The following is a 20,000-nucleotide window of genomic DNA, read 5'->3' as shown; positions in this document are numbered from 1 at the left end:
CTGAAAGTTCTTCATGGAACGCTCAGAACCCTCAGAACTCTTAGCATTCCTTAAGGATCCATTTGATAATTTAAGGTTCTTAGCTTCCTACAAACCTTCAAGGAAAGGTTCCCACATTCCCCATACGATAAGCTCTGTAGTTCTTTGTAAAGCATTTACAGCATTAGGCAGATGCTCTTGTCCAGAATGACCAACAATGATCTCATTTATACATCAGTTGAAGATTCAAGGGCCTTGTTTAAGGGCCCCTCCAAGTCCAGCATCTTTTCCACTGAGCTCCCACTTCCCTTAGTGTCCACTAAGAGCTTCTCTGCCAGAAAGGCTTCCATGTGGTGCACTTCCATCTCCATGAAAGGTCCAGTGAATATTCTGATACAATTCTGGTTCATTTGCAGGTCATTTGGTTGTTTTTCTGAGCAGAGCATGTTTATGGGAAGGTTCTTCATGGGTTTCTAGGATGATGAATTGTGTTGCTCCTCAGGATGGATTTGTGGGAATGGTGTGATTTGATGCAAAGTGTCTGGAACCCCTGCGCCCCCACCCACCCCAACCCCAACCCCAGACACACACACACACACACACACACACACACACACACACACTGATCCGGGATTTGTTCGGAGATGATTAGTGTGTATCTGAGCTGCTCTGGCGTCGTCTTCTGTGATCCTGTCGAGTCTTGGCGAGGTTCTGCTCCTGCAAGCCAACCAGCCGCTCTCCTTCCGATGTCCACTTCCAAACACCGGCTGCCAAGGATGGAGAGAAAAAAAACGAGTAAAAACCCACACAAGATGAATGAGGAAGAGAGAAAGAAAGAGAAAACAAGAGACAAAAAGGGAGAAGATGTGAACTTGGTTGAACATGGTTTTTTTTTTTCTTTCTTTCTTTCTTTCTTTCTTTCTTTCTTTCTTTCTTTCTTTCTTTCTTTCTTTCTTTCTTTCTTTGATTGACAGAGAGTGAAAATTGTATCTTGACTGAAATCACTTGCAGAATGTAAATGATAGGATTCTGTCCAACACACACACTTTGCCAAATACACATATCCTTCCTGGCACTCCACACACACACACACACACACACACACACACACACACACACACACACACTTTCTACGGTGCAAAAATCCCAGTGTGGCAGCGGTTTGAGTGATCTGGCAATCGTCCGATATACAGAATGCCAAGTCTCTCTCTCTCTCTCTCTCTCTCTCTCTCTCTCTCTCTCTCTCTCTCTCTCTTCTCTCTCTCTCTCATGTTTTCTCAGTGTGTGTCTGGATAACAGATGTGGACGTTCTGTTGTTCCATGGCACCAGCAGAACGCTGCAGTGACTAGCATGTAGACCAGACTAGCCCTGTATCAGGAGGTTGTTAGCCAGACTTACAATAGCACATGTATTTTAGCCTAGCCTAGCATGTTAGCATGTTCGCCCCATCAAAACACGTGACGCAAACGGCGTGAAGTGTGAGAGCACAGGGTAGTGTGTGTGTGAGACGTACACAAACATCTTTCTTTCTTTCTTTCTTTCTTTCTTTCTTTCTTTCTTTCTTTCTTTCTTTCTTTCTTTCTTTCTTTCTTTCTTTCTTTCTTTCTTTCATCCTTCCTTCTGTCTATCCTTTCTTCCTTACAATTAGTTATTTCTTCCTTCTAATTTGTTATTACTTCCTCTCTTCCTCTCTTCCTCACCTTTCTTTCCTTGGTCCCTTCCTTCCATTTGTCATCTTCAGCACATGTCCAGCACTTCTCTACTTCTGTATTGTGTTGATGATCAGCTGATGGCTGTGTGATTTTAAGCTGTGTGAAGTTCTGGTGTAGACATCAGCAGTGTGTGTGTGTGTGTGTGTGTGTGTGTGTGTGTGTGTGTGTGTGTGTGTGTGTGTGTGTGTGTTAGTGATATGTTTATCCTTGTAGCAGGTGAGTGTGTAGAAATGTCGCTGTGTGTGTTAATGGAGTTAAACTCATCCCTGCTGTTTCTGACTGTCACACACACATTATCCCAGTCAGGAGAGAACACACACACACACACACACACACACACACACACACACACACACACACACACACACACACACACACACACACACACACACACCTGTTCTTGTTTTGCTTTCTCATTCCGTTTCTCTTCAGTTAACTCAATGAACCACCATCTGTGTGTGTGTGTGTGTGTGTGTGTGTGTGTGTGTGTGTGTGTGTGTGTGTGTGTGTGTGAGACCTTCCTGTCACCTGCTGCCTAAGCCTAATCAAATGTGACACCAGAGTGCATGTGAGATCTCTTAACATGCCTTTGAGACACACACACACATTTTACATGCAGTATTCTTGTTTTACTTTGAAGAACAGAAGTTCTTCTCCTCCCTCACTTCAAATGCAGAGTCTGTGTGTGTGTGTGTGTGTGTGTGTGTGTGTGTGTGTGTGTGTGTGTGTGAATGAAAACAGAAAGTCGATGGCTTTGAAGACGAGAGGGGGATTATTAATTTATAGTGTCTGTTGAGGAAAAGCTTAGATTACACACCCTGAGGGTGGCTTAGACCTGCCTGTAGTGGTGTGTGTGTGTGTGTGTGTGTGTGTGTGTGTGTGTGTGTGTGTGTGTGTGTGTGTGTGTGTGTGTAAAAAAAGTTATCCTTCAAATTCAACGTAATACTTTCAAAGACTTCTTAAGACCAAATGAAACGTTATTACGCCGTAATTCAAAACCTAAAATTGTACACACACACACACACACACACACACACACACACACAAACCTTGCTTCCTCTCTTCTGTTTATCCTTCCTTCCTTGCCCTTTTCCTTTCTTTAAATTTGTCCTTTCTTCTGTTGAGGAAGCAGACACACACACACACACACTGAAGGTCGCTGCAGACTTCTCTGCACCCTGTGTGTGTGTGTGTGTGTGTGTGTGTGTGTGTGTGTGTGTGTACATGGCACTATTGCCACTGGGTTCCCTCCTGAAAGCGAGAGGTTTTAAAAGCCATTTCCTGTGTTAAATAGGAGACAGTGCCTTGTGTGTGTGTGTGTGTGTGTGTGTGTGTGTGTGTGTGTGTGTGTGTGTGTGTGTGTGTGTGTGTGTGTGTGTGTGTGTTGAGGTGGGTGGGTGGGTGGAAGGTTGCGATGGTGTAAGAGTGTGTGCGAGGGTGTATGTGTGTGCAACAGAAAAGTTTCAGAAGCTGTTTCCTGTTTATTATGAGAGTTTTTAGCGTGTGCATGTGTGTGTGTGCGCGTGTGTGTGTGTGTGGAGGTGGGTAGGTGGGTGGAAGGTTGCGATGGTGTAAAAGTGTGTGCGAGGGTGTATGTGTGTGCAACAGAAAAGTTTCAGAAGCTGTTTCCTGTTTATTATGAGAGTTTTTAGCGTGTGCATGTGTGTGTGTGCGCGTGTGTGTGTGTGCGTGTGTGTGTACGTGTATGTATGAGGGTGTGGTGTGCATTCATGTGTGTGTGTACGTGTATGTATGAGTGTGTGCGAGTTTTAGGGTGTGAAAGTTTATCTATTTGTGTGTATGAGGGTGTGTGTGTGTGTGCATGAGTGTGTTTGTTTTTGTGTGTGCGTATTTGTGTGTGTCTTTATATATGTGAGGGTGTGTGTGCATTCATGTGTGTGTGTAAGTCTTAGGTTCTTGAGTTTATCTAAGTGTGTATTCATTTGTGTTTGTGTGTGTGTGTGTGTGTGTCAATCACATCAAAATGGTTTTACTTGACACACACACACACACACACACACACACACACACACACACACACACACACACACACACACACACACATATAGGTTATTGAGACAGATGCGTCCCCAGAGTCCTAGTGTAAATCAGTATATTTTTTCCTGCAGGAAGTTATGCTGTTGTGTTTGTGTGTGTGTGTGTGTGTGTGTGTGTGTGTGTGTACTGTCTGATCATACATGAGGCCAGACAACACACATTGTCAGCAGGCTGTTATTTTCGAAGACAAGTACATCTGTTCCTCACCCAGGGGTCCTTGTCGAAATATCACACACACACACACACACACACACACACACACACACACACACACACACACACACACACACACACACACACACTATTTGCAGCATAATCTGATTTTGTCTTGAAGAATAAAGTGCTCATTTGGACACAGCATTATGAATAATACAAACCTGTGTATGTGTGTGTGTGTGTGTGTGTGTGTGTGTGTGTGTGCGTGTGAGTGTGAGGAACACTTGACATTCAAGGATCTTAAGTACTGCACTCAGACATACAGGTTGAGAGATATTTATACCTTCATCCATCCTACTTGTTTCTTCCTGTCTTGCACACGCACACACACACACACACACACACACACACACACACACACACACACACACACACACACACACACACACACAAATATTTCCCAGCAAACATGCCATTTTGAGCCTCATTTTCACTGCAAGCTTAGCGGTCAAGTTGTTGGACTTTTGGAGTTCAAATCCCAGCATCACTAATTTACCACTTTCAGGCCTTTAAGCAAGGCCCTAAACCCTCAACTACTCATTTGTATAGTCGAAATAAGGGCCTCAATTCAATTAATATAAATTTGTGGCACACTATAGGGCCCACATTGGGCCTGATTGGCCAAATCCACTCCCAGTCCACAGTGGGCCTGTGGGGGGCACTTTAATTAGCAATACCCTCAACCCTCAATTATTTAGTTTTATGGACAAAATATAAGCACCAGTCAAATGCAAATTAATGCCTTAAATTTAAATGTATGGAGCTCTCACACCTTGGAGTCTGCTTTGGGGCTGAGTGGGCACGTCCACACCCAGTCCAGAGGGGGTTGGTGGGGTCCCAGTTTACTTAGAGTGGTGAATCACTCATTGTATACACAATACGCGAATACGTTGGGCTGGCTTATTGGGGCCCACAACAGTAGGACAAGATTGAAGCAAATATTGTGATACTTAAAGATTCAAAATGATGATTAGATATAGCATCACCTCTGCAGGGTTTCATCCTAAAAAAAGAAAACTTGATGGTCTGAGGACGAAACCTTAAGAGGAACCAGACTCGCATGGGAAACCATCCCCATCCTCATCCTTAACCCCGAACGTCCATCGCTGTTCACCGATAGACCCTCAGATGTGAAACTGTTCATGTAGACATTATAGCAAACCATCCACACAGATCAAATACGTCTTCAATGTTCTTGGGTTTCACCCTTTGTAGGAACCTCAGGCTGTGGAGCGATCTCTAGCTACGTGGGGTTTTCTACTGAAGAGAAGTCAACCCAGAGGCCAGGAAGGATCCTTAGCCAGAGCGACTTACATTTATTCCCGTTACAGGGGTGCAACAGCATGTTTGCTGAGGGGTATCATGGTTGGTGCCCCCCTTCCCCTATAAAAGAGGGGTAAATACATGGGCCTCCCACGGGACACCCTTCATGCATATACTGCATACCTCATTTTTGCACCTCTGGCCATTTACCTCATTGTGCAGTTGAGGGTTAAAGATCCGCAATAGCGGTTGCACAACGGTATCTTGTGCTCTATCTAGCAAATGTATTGAAGTTGTAGCAGATGCCAGATGTAGCTCAGGCCCTGAAAGTGTTGGGTCAATAATTAGGAGGTCATGATTCCCAATCTAAGCGCTACTTCCTTCCATTTGCCCTGAAGTTTCTAGGTAACGTAGACTGGCTCGGTCATCATCATATCGCCCAAGGAGGAATTTTGGTGACACAAGAACAAGACACTTGTATTTCACACTAGAACACATTAGCATTATGATTTACACAATGCTTTCATGGTGCTCATTGCCTTCTCTTTCACACTAGCTATAACTCAGTGCTACTCGCACACACTCGTTTCTCACATTGTCACATTAGCAGTAATTAGCATTGAGCTGTTTTATCCCCTGACAGGAAAAGATTTAAATTGGATTTTTTTTATGTACAGGGTTCAAACAAAGACTTTTGCACTCCACATATAAACTAGATTTACGTGTACAGCATTTAGCCAAAGTCTTTATCCAACTGAGCAGTTGAGGGACTTGCTCAAGGAGGTTGGTGGTGGTATTTGAACTCAAGACCTTCTAACCAGTTCAGCATGAGATAAGTCGCTCTGAATAAGGGCGTTTGCCAGACGCCATAAATACGCCATCACCTTGACATCCTACCTCTGGGTGGATGTTTCTTCAGTTGGAGAACTTGGTGTGGCTGAGAATGTGTATTTATTTAATAGATTTCATTCTGGGAGGTGGCTTTTGGACAATGTCCATTGTTAAGATCGCTAATCGTTGATGCTAACCAGAGACATGCTAGCACCTTTAAGGATTGTTAGTGAAGACCTGAAGGAGTTTTTTTTTGTGACTTTTACTGAAACGATTTATTAATTGGTCACGTGATTACATCAGACGATGCATTTCCTTTGATAACATTTGATTTGTAGGTGAGAAGGTGAGGAGGCCTGGAGTGGAGATCACATTCATCCTAAAGATGTTCAATAGGGCTCTATAGCAGATCTTCCACTCAAAACCCATGGAAGCATGAAAGCGGATCTTCATGAAGCTGTCTTCGTGAACAGGCTTTGCGTCGTCATGCTGGAACAGGTTTCTCCTAGTTCAAGTGAAGGGAAAATTTCATGCCACAGCATCCAAAGACGTCCTGCACAATTGTGTGCCTCCATGTTTGGGAAGAAGCACATATGGGTGGAAATGTGTGTTCCAATGTGGTGTGATGGTGTGATGGTGGTATCTGCAAACACTTTCGCTGCTGAGATGAAGTAATGATCTGTTATTAGAGTCATCAGATCATTTTCACAGCGTTGTGGAGAGGAGGATGTTCTCAGTCCTCTCATCTCTCAGAACACACACACACGGGCATATACTGTGTTTATACATCAGTCTTTAATGCTTAAAATATAGATTTGATCATTTGTATAATTGTGTCTTTTCAATGGTTCATAATGACGTGTTTTATATAATTATTTCATCTAAATGTTGATGTAATATAGTTTTTTTTTTACTGATAAATCAATATCAATTTTATTTATTTCGTAAAGTGTGAGAAATCGAGCGAACAATTCAGTTAATAATTATTCTGTTCATTTATCGATTATTTTATTGGTCCGAAGTCTCTGGTTTTCCTGCTTAATAAGTTACTGGTTTCCAGTTACATGCCTCTGGTTCTCCTGCTTTCCTAGTTACTGGTTTCCAATTTAAAATCACTGGTTCTTCTGCTTTATAAGTTACTGGTTTCCAGTTTGAAATCACCGGTTTCTCTGCTTTATAAGTTACTGGTTTCCAGTTTGAAGTCACTGGATTCCCTGCTTTCTAAATTACTGGTTTCCAGTATGACATCTCTGGTTCTCCTGCTTTATAAGTTACTGGTTTCCAGTTTGAAGTCTTTGGTTCTCCTGCTTTATAAGTTACTGGTTTCCAATTTGATGTCACCGGTTCCTCTGCTTTATAAGTTACTGGTTTCCAGTTTCACGCCCCTGGTTCTCCTGGTTTCCTAGTTACTGGTTTCCAGTTTAAAGTTTCTGGTTCTCCTGCTTTATAAGTTACTGGTTTCCAGTTCGAAGAAACTGTTTCTCCTGCTTTATAAGTTATTGGTTTCCAGTTTGAATTCTCCAGTTCTCCTGCTTTATAAGTTACTGGTTTCCAGTTCGAAGAAACTGTTTCTCCTGCTTTATAAGTTACTGGTTTCCAGTTTGAAGTCTCCAGTTCTGCTGGTTTTCCATTGTTTTTTCTGGGTTACAGTTTTCAAATGTCCCCAGTGTGTAATGTGTGTTTTTGGCAATAGGTTTTGGATGACTTTAATAAAGAGCACTGAGTAATTCTGCTTTAGAGCTGTGTGTGTGTGTGTGTGTGTGTGTGTGTGTGTGTGTGTGTGTGTGCAAGTGGATCCGGAAATATGAGATAGTGTTTACCTTGTATATAATATAAGGCCGAAGGTTTTGTGGACACCCAACCGTAAGATTCCTATGTCTGTATTTTGATCATCATATTCCACACGTGTCCTTATTTTCTGTTCTTCATGGAAGATGTTCCTCCAGATTTTGTGGAAATTTGTGGTGATTTATTCAGACAGTTAGTTAAGTTAAAATATTGATGCTATAAGTTACCAAAGCAACAGCTCATTCATAGGGACGTGTATGTAATTTAGGTGACATTGATCTGCAGTTTCAGTGTTTTGTTCGCTGAGAACAGGAACTAACACCATAAGATTGCTATGTTCTAGAACATTCTTCTGGGAAGATGTTCCACTAGATTATGAGGATATTTGAGCTCATTCAGAGACAGGCGAGTGAGGAAAGTCAGGTGAGGTGCGGAGGTTCCTGTTACTTCCTGTTCACTATACATGACTTCCTGTTTATTATACTTGACTTTCTGTTTAATATATATGATTTCCTCTTCACTATACATGACTTCCTGTTTATCATATGATTTTTTGTTCAATATGCCTGACTTCCTGTTTCCTATACATGACTTCCTGTTTAATATATATAACTTCCTCTTCACTATACATGACTTACTGTTTATTATATGACTTCTTGTTCAATACGCCTGACTTCCTGTTTCCTATACATTACTTCCTGTTTCCTATACATTTCTTCCAGGTTCGATATATCTGACTTCCTGTTCACTATACATAACTTCCGGTTTAATATATATAACTTCCTCTTCACTATACATGACTTACTGTTCACTATACATGACTTCCTGTTTATTATATGACTATTTGTTCAATATGCCTGACTTCCTGTTCCCCATACATGACTTCCTGTTCACTATACATGACTTCCTGATCATTATATGACTTTCTGTTCAATACGCCTGACTTCCTGTTTCCTATACATGACTTCCTGTTTCCTATACATGACTTCCTGTTTATTATATGACTTTCTGTTCAATACGCCTGACTTCCTGTTTCCTATACATGACTTCCTGTTTACTATTACATGACTTCTTGTTTAATATATATAACTTCCTGTTTACTATACATGACTTCCTGTTCACTATACATGACTTCCTGTTTAATATATATAACTTCCTCTTCACTATACATGACTTACTGTTCACTATACATGACTTCCTGTTTATTATGTGACTATTTGTTTAATATGCCTGACTTCCTGTTCGCTATACATGACTTCCTGTTCACTATACATGACTTCCTGTTCACTATAGCTTACTTCCTTTTTACTATAGATTTCTTTTTTATAGCTTTATTTTTAATGTTCTTAACTTCCTATTCACTACACGTGGCTTCCTGTTCACTATACTTGAATTTGTGTTTATTATACATGACTTTCTGTTCACTATACATGACTTCCTGTTCACAATACCTTACTTCCTGTTTACTTAATACAGCTCTGACACTGGAGACTCCATCCATCACTGTAGAAACAAATGTCTCCATGTAGAACAGGTCACCAGGTCAACACTAAAATCGTCGATGTCACGTAAACGCTCTGTCGCTATAGCAACCCTACCCTTTCTATTCTATCTTTCTCCTTTAGCAAAGCCTCCCACGGTAATCACTTGCTAATAGGAATGCAGCGCTGCTAAATTGCGATCTGGTTTCACCTCTTTAATCCCTCCATCCCTCTGTCTCGCTCCCCCATTTTCCCCTCAGTTTGCTCTGTAAGGATGAGAAATGAGCTCGCGGATTAAGTTAGCATCATTAGCACAATGACGCGCAATACAGAAAATTAGCTCTATTACTTATGTAATGATCCTCACACTCCCGCTCTCTGTCTCCCTTTGAGAGGATTAGCGTAACGAGTGCGATACACCGATGCTCAGGCTACTCCGCTAATTACCCCTGTCGAGTTTCCCTCTCATGAAAACACTCTGAAACTTGTCCTTCACCGAGTGATGGCTTTATTCTCGCTAATTAGCGCTCGAAAGATGTTAGCACCGATTCCCAGTGGTGCTCGGGAACTGACAAACGTAAAAAGCGTTAGCATCGCGTCTGGCGTGTTAACTCTGAAAGGCCGCTAGGTGTTTTGAATTTAGCATGGAAGTTTAGCGAGTTAATTCTTAGCGTTCAATCATACTTTATAGATGTAGCGTTTACACTTATGCTAACTCCTGTAATCGCTAACTAAACGCTAAAGGCTAGTGGATGGATAGATTTTGTCCTGGATGTAGAACGTCAGCATTCGCCTGTGGTGAGACTTCAGTCATTCTGCTGCTCCAGACTGCAGGAAACCATGTAACGCGTTAGCATGTGGATGGAGTGGAGGAGGAAATAGGAGGAAGAGAAAGGAGAGGTAGAAAGGGATGGAAAGGGAATAGGAGAAAAAAGAAGGGAGAGGCAGAAAGTGATGGAGAGAAGGGAGAGGAGGAACATATGGGAGAGGTAGAAAGGGATAGAGAGGGGAATAAATGGGGGGAGAGAAGGATGGAGAAGGGAGGTAAAAAAGAGACGGGTAGAAAGTGATGGAGAGGGGGAAGTGGAAGGGAGGAAGAGAAGAATGGAGAAAAGAAAATGTAGCAAGGAATGAAGAAGAGGGATGGGGAAGGAGAGAGAAGGTAAAGGAGGGAGAGGTAGAAATGGATGGATAGTGAAAGAGGAGGAAGAGAGAGAGGCAGAAATGGAGGGAGAGGAAGGAGAGGGAAAAGAGAAGGAATAGGGGGTAGAGGTAGAAATGGATGGATAGGGATGGATCTATATTATAAATCTTTTTTCTTCTTCTTCTCTCTCTCTCTCTCTCTCTCTCTCTCTCTCTCTCTCTCTCTCTCTCTCTCTCTCTCTCTCTCTCTCTCCATTATTTTTCCTTTATTTCAACCATCACCTGTCTTTCGCTCTTCTCTTTTTTTTTCTTCTTTTTTTTTACTTTTGTCTCAGTTTTCATTTAGTCTCAATGTCTCTGTTTACTATTCATTTATTATTTCTTACTCTTTCTCTCTTCCTTCTCTCTCTCTCTCCCTTTATTACTCTCTCACTCTCTGTCTTTGCTCTAAGGATAAAACACTTCCTCTTTATGTGAAAGAAAGGATTTTTTTAGAGGCAGGAGAAGAGAATGACACACAGCTTTGACTTGGCTCCAACACACGACCACGTTCAGAATTTTTTTTTTTTATTGTACGCTGTAAAGTGTGCGTGTGTGTGCGTGTGTGTGTCCGTGTGCGTGTGTGTCCGCGTGTGTGTGTGTGTGTGTGTGTGTGTGTGTGTGTGTGTGTGTGTGTGTGTGTGTGTGTGTGTGTGTGCGTGCGTGCGTGCGTGTGTGTGTGCGTGTTCAGATGGTTTAGAGTTTATTAGCTAATGCTGCAGTAGTGCTGAGGTGGCGTTTTCCATGCCGTTGAATATACATTATGTGAATCACACCAGGTTGGGGTGCCAATACTTTTGTATACCAACTGCATTTATGTAAATCAAATCACATCAGTCTGCTGAATCAGAGGCACTGGGAATGTATATATATAGAGGCACTGGGAATGCATATAGAGGCACTGGGAATGCATATAGAGGCACTGTGAATGTATATAGAGGCACTGGGAATGTATATAGAGGCACTGGGAATGTATATAGAGGCACTGTGAATGCATATAGAGGCACTGGGAATGCATATAGAGGCACTGGGAATGTATATAGAGGCACTGTGAATGTATATAGAGGCACTGGGAATGTATATAGAGGCACTGGGAATGCATATAGAGGCACTGTGAATGCATATAGAGGCACTGGGAATGTATATAGAGGCACTGGAAATGCATATATATAGAGGCACTGGGAATGTATATATATAAAGGCACTGGGAATGCATATAGAGGCACTGGGAATGTATATAGAGGCACTGGGAATGTATATAGAGGCACTGGGAATGTATATAGAGGCACTGGGAATGTATATAGAGGCACTGGGAATGCATATAGAGGCACTGGGAATGCATATAGAGGCACTGGGAATGCATATAGAGGCACTGGGAATGTATATAGAGGCACTGGGAATGCATATATATAGAGGCACTGGGAATGTATATATATAGAGGCACTGGGAATGTATATATATAGAGGCACTGTGAATGCATATAGAGGCACTGGGAATGTATATATATAGAGGCACTGGGAATGTATATATATAGAGGCACTGGGAATGTATATATATAGAGGCACTGGGAATGCATATATATAGAGGCACTGGGAATGTATATATATATAGAGGCACTGGGAATGCATATATATAGAGGCACTGTGAATGCATATATATAGAGGCACTGGGAATGTATATAGAGGCACTGTGAATGCATATAGAGGCACTGGGAATGTATATAGAGGCACTGGGAATGTATATAGAGGCACTGGGAATGCATATAGAGGCACTGGGAGTATATATAGAGGCACTGGGAATGCATATAGAGGCACTGGGAATGTATATAGAGGCACTGGGAATGTATATAGAGGCACTGGGAATGTATATATATAGAGGCACTGGGAATGCATATAGAGGCACTGGGAATGCATATAGAGGCACTGGGAATGTATATAGAGGCACTGGGAATGTATATATATAGAGGCACTGGGAATGTATATAGAGGCACTGGGAATATAATGTAAAACACAGCACTTGCTCAGTATTTGTTGGAGATTGTGGTGTTTAATCAGGACACACTTGTTAGAGGTCAGATCTGCCTCAGGAACTGCCTCAGCTTGTGCTCCTGCTGAGTTTGGCTACGTTTCTGACACATCTTTTAATGTTTCCGTGGATTCCGACAGTGTGTGTGTGTGTGTGTGTGTGTGTGTGTGTGTGTGTGTGTGTGTGTGTGTGTGTGTGTGTGTGTGAGAGAGTCTCGGCATCCAGTGGTATTCTGTTAACCATCATAAAAAGCAGCATGGAAGATGTTCAAGGTCAGAATGAATCCACAGTTATTTGCATGGGGAGAGAAAAAACGAATGCAGACAGGAGGGCTCCAGTAAACAAACAAACAAACAAACAAACAAACAAACAAACAAACAAACAAACAAACAAACAAACAAATACATTGGATATTGGGATTTGATTGACAGCATGAACATCTAGATGTAGATTCAGTCCCTGAGAGTGAATTTGTAGTAATGATTCAGTCTGGTGATGGGGTCCGTTTTCAAAATGGGAAAAATAACAAAACAAATAATCAATATATAAATAAAATGTTTTTTTAGTTATTTGTTGTTTTTTGTTGTGTATTTGTGTTGCTACAGGTCCAGCGATTATGGAACAACCTACACCAAACTCAACCTGATGCCCGGGACCACCATCATCGTCACCAACTTCTACATCTGTCCTGGTAACAAGAGGAAGGTAGGAATGCTAAAGTGTTTTGAAGTGTCTTGAAGTGACACACACACACACACACACACACACACACACACACACACACACACACACACACACACACCCCTTTAACAAATAAAACACCCCAAAGACCTCCCAACTCCTACACTTACCCCAACACTCACCTCAAACACCTTTAAACTTCAACACTTACCCCAAACACTTACCTAAAACACCTTTACCCCCATCATTTACCCCAAACACCTTCAACCCCATCACTCACTCCCAAACACTCACCTCAAACACTTTTAACTCCAACTCTTACACCAAACAATTACCTCAAACACCTTTAAACCCAACATTTACCCCAAACACCTTTAACTTTAAAACCCACACCAAACGCTTACCCCAATCACCCCCAAACATTCACCTCAAACACTTTTAACCCCAACACTCACCCCCCAAACCCCTATAACCCCAGACACTCACCCTAAACACATTGAACCCCAACACATACTCCCAAACACTCACCCCAAACCCTCTTAACCCCCAACACTTACCCCTAAACACCTTTAACCCAAAAACCCACCCCAAACACTAACCCCCAAAAACCTTTAACCCCAACATTTACCCCAACACTCACCCCTAAACATCTTTAACCCAAAATCCCACCCAAGCCCTAACCCCAATCACCTCTAGCACCAAAACCCACCCCCAAACACCTTTAACCCCAACATTCACACCAAACACCTTTAACCCCAACACCCACTCCCAGACACTCACCCCAATCAGCTCAACCCCAAAACTCACCCCCAAACAACTTTAACCCCAAAACTCACCCCAAACACATTTAACACCAAACACCAACACACCAAAAATACTATACCACACATCAACATTTTACTGTCCTAAATCAAAGTTATATGGTACATTATTTTCAAGTTAAATAAAGTGTGTATGTGTGTGTGTGTGTGTGTGTGTGTATACACACACATGTGTTGATTGAATTAGTGTTTCTTGCAAACTGACATTCTCTTTGATGGAAATCAATGGTTAGAACAGAGGTTTCATTTTAAAGCAGGTTACTGGGGTTACTTGCCATCGATACACACATACAGTCACACACACACACACACACACACACACACACACACACACACACACACACACACACACACACACACACACACAAAACGTATACACACACAACATAGCAATTACATGCGCATTTCCTGAGAAGCTGTCAACCTTCCTTGTCTCAGACGTCTCTCAGAAAGGTCAGACACGATCAATAACTTGAAGAGGTCGTAGGTGACACACACACACACACACACACACACACACACACACACACACACACACACACACACACACACACACACAGCTTCTGTATATGCTGGAGGAATTCACAGGTATTGTTTTTGTTCAGCAATTTTAATTGTTTCTCTCGAAATTGTACAATTTGCATTTTCAGTATCTTTAGTGATTTTTTCTGAAAAATATTCATCAACATTTTAATCGTGTAAACAAGAGTTTCTCCATGAAACAAGGACTTGGGTGTGTTCTAGCAGAGGATACAGAACATTACACACAGAAAGACACTGAGACAGAGAAAGAGATTACCAGACAGACAAAGGGAAAGACAGAGAGACAGACAGACAAAAAGATAGGCAGAAGAAAAGACCGATAAACAGACAGAAGAGACAGATTGGAAGAAAGAAGGACAGACAATGGGAGGGACAGATAAACAGATGAAAAGACAGACAGACAGACAGACAGACAGCAACAAAGACAGAAAGACAAGCAAGCTGACAAAACGAAAGACAAGCAGGCAGTAGGACAGAGCGACAGGCAGACAAACAGAAGGGAGACAGACAGGGGGAAAGAACGCCAAACATGCAAGCTGACAGAATGAAAGACAAACAGAAAAGACAGACAGACAAAGGGCAAAAAAAATAGACAGGCAAACAGATAGAATGAAAGAAAGACAGACAAAAGGAAAGACAGATACAGAAAGAAAAAAAGAAAAACTGACAGACAAGAGAAAGGCAGACAGACAGGCAGACAGACAGAAAGACGAAGAGAAAGGAACTCTGGTTCTGTGTCAGGTAACAAATAGCCATCCATTTCTGTCTGACTGTGACTCCAACATGCTGATGGAACACACCTGTGTACAATTACAACCACTTCCAAACACCACTGTACAAGGACTCACACAAATCCAAGTTAATGTCGGTGTTTAGCCACCTGGTCGTACCAAACTGCTTTTTTTCATGTTGGGATTTTCCAAGTTTTGATTTCTTGGTTCTTGTTTCTTGGTTTTGGTTGTTTTGTTTTGTTTGACCCTTCACTCCGGTCATATGATAGATAAATCAATCAAGCATTAAGAGTCATAACTTCAACAATATAAATGTATGATTATAAGCAAACACCTTTAGACACCAAACATTTGATTCAGTTCAATTCAGTTTGATTTATAGACCACTTTAAAACTTCTAGACACCCGACTGTATGTGCTACTTGATCATTCTGGTCCAGATTGAGCCCCGTTTGCTGTTATAATAACCTCCAAACTTCTGGGAAGATGTCCAGGGAGTTTTTCTTTGCCACAGTCGCCACTGGTTTGCATATCAGGGACAAACTTACACTTATAAAGAACATCTTATTCATTTTTATCACCACATTATCTGTGTTATAGTGCTATACCAATAAAAATGAATTGAACTGAATTTAATGTTCCACTAGATTTTGTGGGGACACTTTCACCACCAAAACTCTTTCCAACACCATCATTTACCAGCAAAACCCTGCACACACCCCTAAATCACATCTACACACACCCCTAAATCATCACGCAACCCCAACTCTCCTCATAAAACAACTCAAACCACCAGCATACACCTCTATATACTTTAATACTTTATCACCAAACGCGGTTCAGCACCACCATTTCCCAATAAACACACTAATGAATTGGACAGCGCCTGCGCTAAGCTGATTTCTTCTCTTTTTATCCACAAATCCATTCAGATGTTTTCGGGAGGTGCTTTTTGAAACCCCTGAGCATCCCCACTCCTGCAGCCCATTTGATTAAACGCCGACCTTACCACGCTTACAGAAAGCTGAAGGAAAGCGTTGGATTCCAGATGATGCCGGTTTCGTTTTCTTTGTCTGCTGTTATCTGGCTTTTAGCCGTAATGTGTTCAGAGGAAAAGATAAGAGGCGTGTTCTTTAATGTTAAGTCGACCTTCAGAGGCGACCGAGAGGAAAAAGAGCAGCCGAGGCAGCGAAACTTTTCATTCCCTTTGCCCTTTGTGATGTCTTTGCGTTATTCTTGCTGATTTTGATAAAGGTTACGGGATGAAGAACTTTTCTGGACACGGCGATCAGAATCGTGGCTCGGAAAAAAGCAATACATTTATTCCTAGCCATATACCATTTCCATTTCTGGCATTTGGTAGACGCTCTTATCCAGACTGGTTTATAACTGAGCAGTTTAGGGTTAAGGGCTTTGCTCAAGGGCTCAACAGTGGCAGCTCAGTGTTGTCTCTCAATCGGAAGTCTTAACCACAGAGCTACCATTTCTTTAGATTGTTTGTCACTTGAAAACTTTTTGATTTCAAAACAATGAAACACTACCAATTTTGTGCAAAAGATTTAGTTAATTATGGTCTTCCAGAGTGTGGGACAAGATCAAATCCCATTTCCTGACTAGGGTTAGGAATTTACAGTTTGCATCTTCTTAAGAAAAAAAAACCTTACATTTGTTTACTTTTTGTTCCCCCCATGATAACTGCAAACACACCATCTGTAAATAGCTAAATGTTTGGATTTTGGATTTAAAATACTGCCATTAAAAAATATCATGCGTCCCCCCCAAACCCCTGTGCATCAGATCATGAATAGATATTGAGTAATGAGGATGAGTTCCCTTCTGAGTCTGGTTCCTCTCAAGGTTTCTCCCTTATCTCATCTCATCTCATCTCATTGGGGATAAAAATTACATGGACTTCATTTAAAAGATCCTTTTTCTAACTGTAAAACTGATTTGTGACAATGTTAATTCCTAAAAATGCTATACAAATAATGAATTAAACTGTTTTTAAACTGTTAAAATTGAAAAGAAGATGTGTTTAAAGTTTTATATGCCATAAAACTACATACAATTTACACTGCTTTTACTTTTACTATTTAACCTAGATTCTAGTATGTCTAATGACTTTCATAGGTGTAGCTAGAATATACAAATATTTTTACAGTTCAACTTTACAATAGAACTTTATAACTTTACAACAAATTGTAAACTAAAACTTGACAGTATGACTTTACAGTAGAACGTCACTAAATTGCTATACACTAGAAGATTACAATAAGACTTTAGAACTTTAAAACCAAAATTTGGAGTTGAACTTTGGCATATAACTATAGTGTATATATTTGCAGTAAAACTGTACAGTTGGAGTTTGGAATAGAATGTTACAGTAGAAATGTGTAAAAATGACAATAGAACTGTACAGTTTAATTTTACATTAGAACATTAGCATAGAACTATAAAGTGGAGCTTTACAGTAGGACATTAGAACTTTACAACACAATTCTGCAGTAGAACTTTGGCATATATGTATAAACTATAACTTTACAATAGTTCTTTGTAGTAAAACTTTACAGAAGGATTTTACAGCACAGTTTAAAAGTAGAACTTTGCAGTAGAACATGATTTTACAATAGGAATTTGGTGTAGACCTTTACAGTGAAAACTTGCAATAGAAATTGGAACCTATAGTAGAACTATATTAGTACCATATGGCTTTACTATAGATAACTTAACTATCCAATATATATATATTTACAGTAAGAAAGACAAGAATTGTGCAGTAGATTTTTGCAGGAGAACTTTGCAGTAGCCTTTGAAGCAGAACTTTGCAGCAGAACTTTAGGGTAGATCAATTTAGTAGAACTCTGCAATATAACTTTGCAGTAGACATTTGAAACAGATCTTTGCGGTATGTTTTTGAATCAGAACTTTGCAACAGATATTTGCAGTAGATATTTACAGTAGATATTTACAGGAGATCTTTGCAGTAGAACTCTCCACCACTGTGGCAGTGGGCAGAAAGCGTCAACTATGCTAACCCTGTTTTTCCACATGTAAAAAGAAAAGAAGAAGAACTTTGCAGAAAAATTGTGCAGTAGATTTTTGCAGGATAACTTTGCAGTAGAACTTCAGAGTAGATCTTTGCAGGAGAGCTCTGCAGTAGAACTTTCAAGCAGAACTTTGCAGTAGCTTTTCAAAGTAGAACTTTGAATAGGAATTTTGCTGTAGAACTTTGAAGGAGAACTTTGCAGTAGATCTTTACAGTAGAATTGTGGCAGATAGTGGCTTTGTTCTTCCACTTGTTATAAAAAGAAGAAAAAGAAGAGAAAGCTGTATGTTGATGTAAACACCGCTGTGTTACTGAATCCAGGTTATTAATCTTGGTTAGAAAACCTTTGACTTAATAGGTTTACTCACTTCTACAGAGGCACCAATTAATGCCCCTAATACCCCACATTTAAGTAAGATAAATGGTTTCTTTATTTATCGACTCTTTATCTTGCATTGAGTTTTTAATGAGGCTGTAATCTGTACACAAACACACCACACCACACCACAGCACACCACAGCACAGCCCTCACACCTGCTTCTCCACTCTGCTTTCCGTTTTTAGACTTTAAACCTGCGAATCGATTCTTTCTTTTAGTTAAAAAAAAAAAAAAAAACACGCTCCGAGATCGATCCATCATGCATAACTGCATTTACAAACATTAATTTGGTATAAACGCGAATATAATTCCCAAGTGACGCTGATTACGTTCCTAACATCGAGCGATCGATAGCATCGATCAGCGCGACATCTCAGACGGGGTTCACTTGGGATCGTTAGCGTGACGCGGAACGCGCGAACACCTCCAGCCTGACCTGCTTTTATTCCTCCAGTCCACGCTGATGGAAAATCAATACCGTGTACACGCTCGCCTCATTCCAGTCCCGTGCTTTTAACACGCGCTTCCTCCTTCTCCATGCCATCTCTGAACACCGCTTCCGTTTTATCATCGTGGGTGTTCAGCAGATTTACAGACGATCCCTCAACGACTGGACCACGTCAGAACTTTCAGACTTCAGAACTTCAGGTCCGAAGCTAAACTGTAAATAAATGGAAAAAAATCTAAATCGGAACATCGAAAGGTTTTGCTAACTGCTTAGCCAATAGATTCCACACCAGCAAGTTAGCTAATGGGTTTGGAAGTAATTAAGTGTGTCAGTATTTAAAATGAAAACAAAGCTGCAGAGAACCTGGAGAGCCAGGAAAAAAAAAACAAGAGCTAGGATTGGAAAAATGGAAGCATTGGGAAAAAAAACCCCAAGAGAACTCGAACCAGGAAAGCAATATATATAAATAATAATAATAAAAAAGAACCAGAAAGTGAAAAATAGAAGATGTAGGAGAACCAGATCAGACACCTGAGCAGTTGAGGGTTAAGGGCCTCCCTCAAGGGCCCGGTTTGGCTTGACAACGCTGGGATTTGAACTTACAAACTTCTGATCAGAAGGGCAGCAACTTAAATAATACATTCCCAGCTCCTGTTTTGTCAGAAGAAATAGGGGAACTAATAGGAGAAGCTTAGTTAGAACCTAAGAGCTACAAAGATCTTGAGATAACTGATCTATTTCAGGATGGAATAAAAAAAGAAAAATGACTGGAGGAAAGTTCTGTGCAAATGGGACTTTTTACTCTCTACCAAAAGA

At 40.9% G+C, this 20,000-nt stretch overlaps 1 protein-coding gene and 1 long non-coding RNA gene across 2 annotated transcripts in view; both read left to right on the top strand.

Annotated features, from left to right (window-relative positions):
* Nucleotides 1-20,000, top strand: part of sorcs2 (sortilin-related VPS10 domain containing receptor 2) — a 151,815-nt gene that overhangs the window by 56,628 nt on the left and 75,187 nt on the right. Inside the window, exon 3 of the mRNA XM_083542625.1 lies at nt 13,141-13,240. Within this exon, the coding sequence (XP_083398751.1) occupies nt 13,141-13,240 (100 nt within the window). The remainder of the gene's footprint in view (nt 1-13,140; nt 13,241-20,000) is intronic.
* Nucleotides 14,823-18,628, top strand: LOC310726951. Its single transcript, XR_014533896.1, has 2 exons — nt 14,823-15,808; nt 15,848-18,628. It is a non-coding gene; the product is annotated as an uncharacterized lncRNA (long non-coding RNA).

Source organism: Silurus aristotelis (assembly GCF_946808225.1).
Source record: "Silurus aristotelis genome assembly, chromosome: 5".
NCBI lineage: Eukaryota > Metazoa > Chordata > Actinopteri > Siluriformes > Siluridae > Silurus > Silurus aristotelis.
The sequence above is the reverse complement of the archived record's forward strand: the minus strand, read 5'-3'. Positions and strand labels throughout refer to the sequence as shown.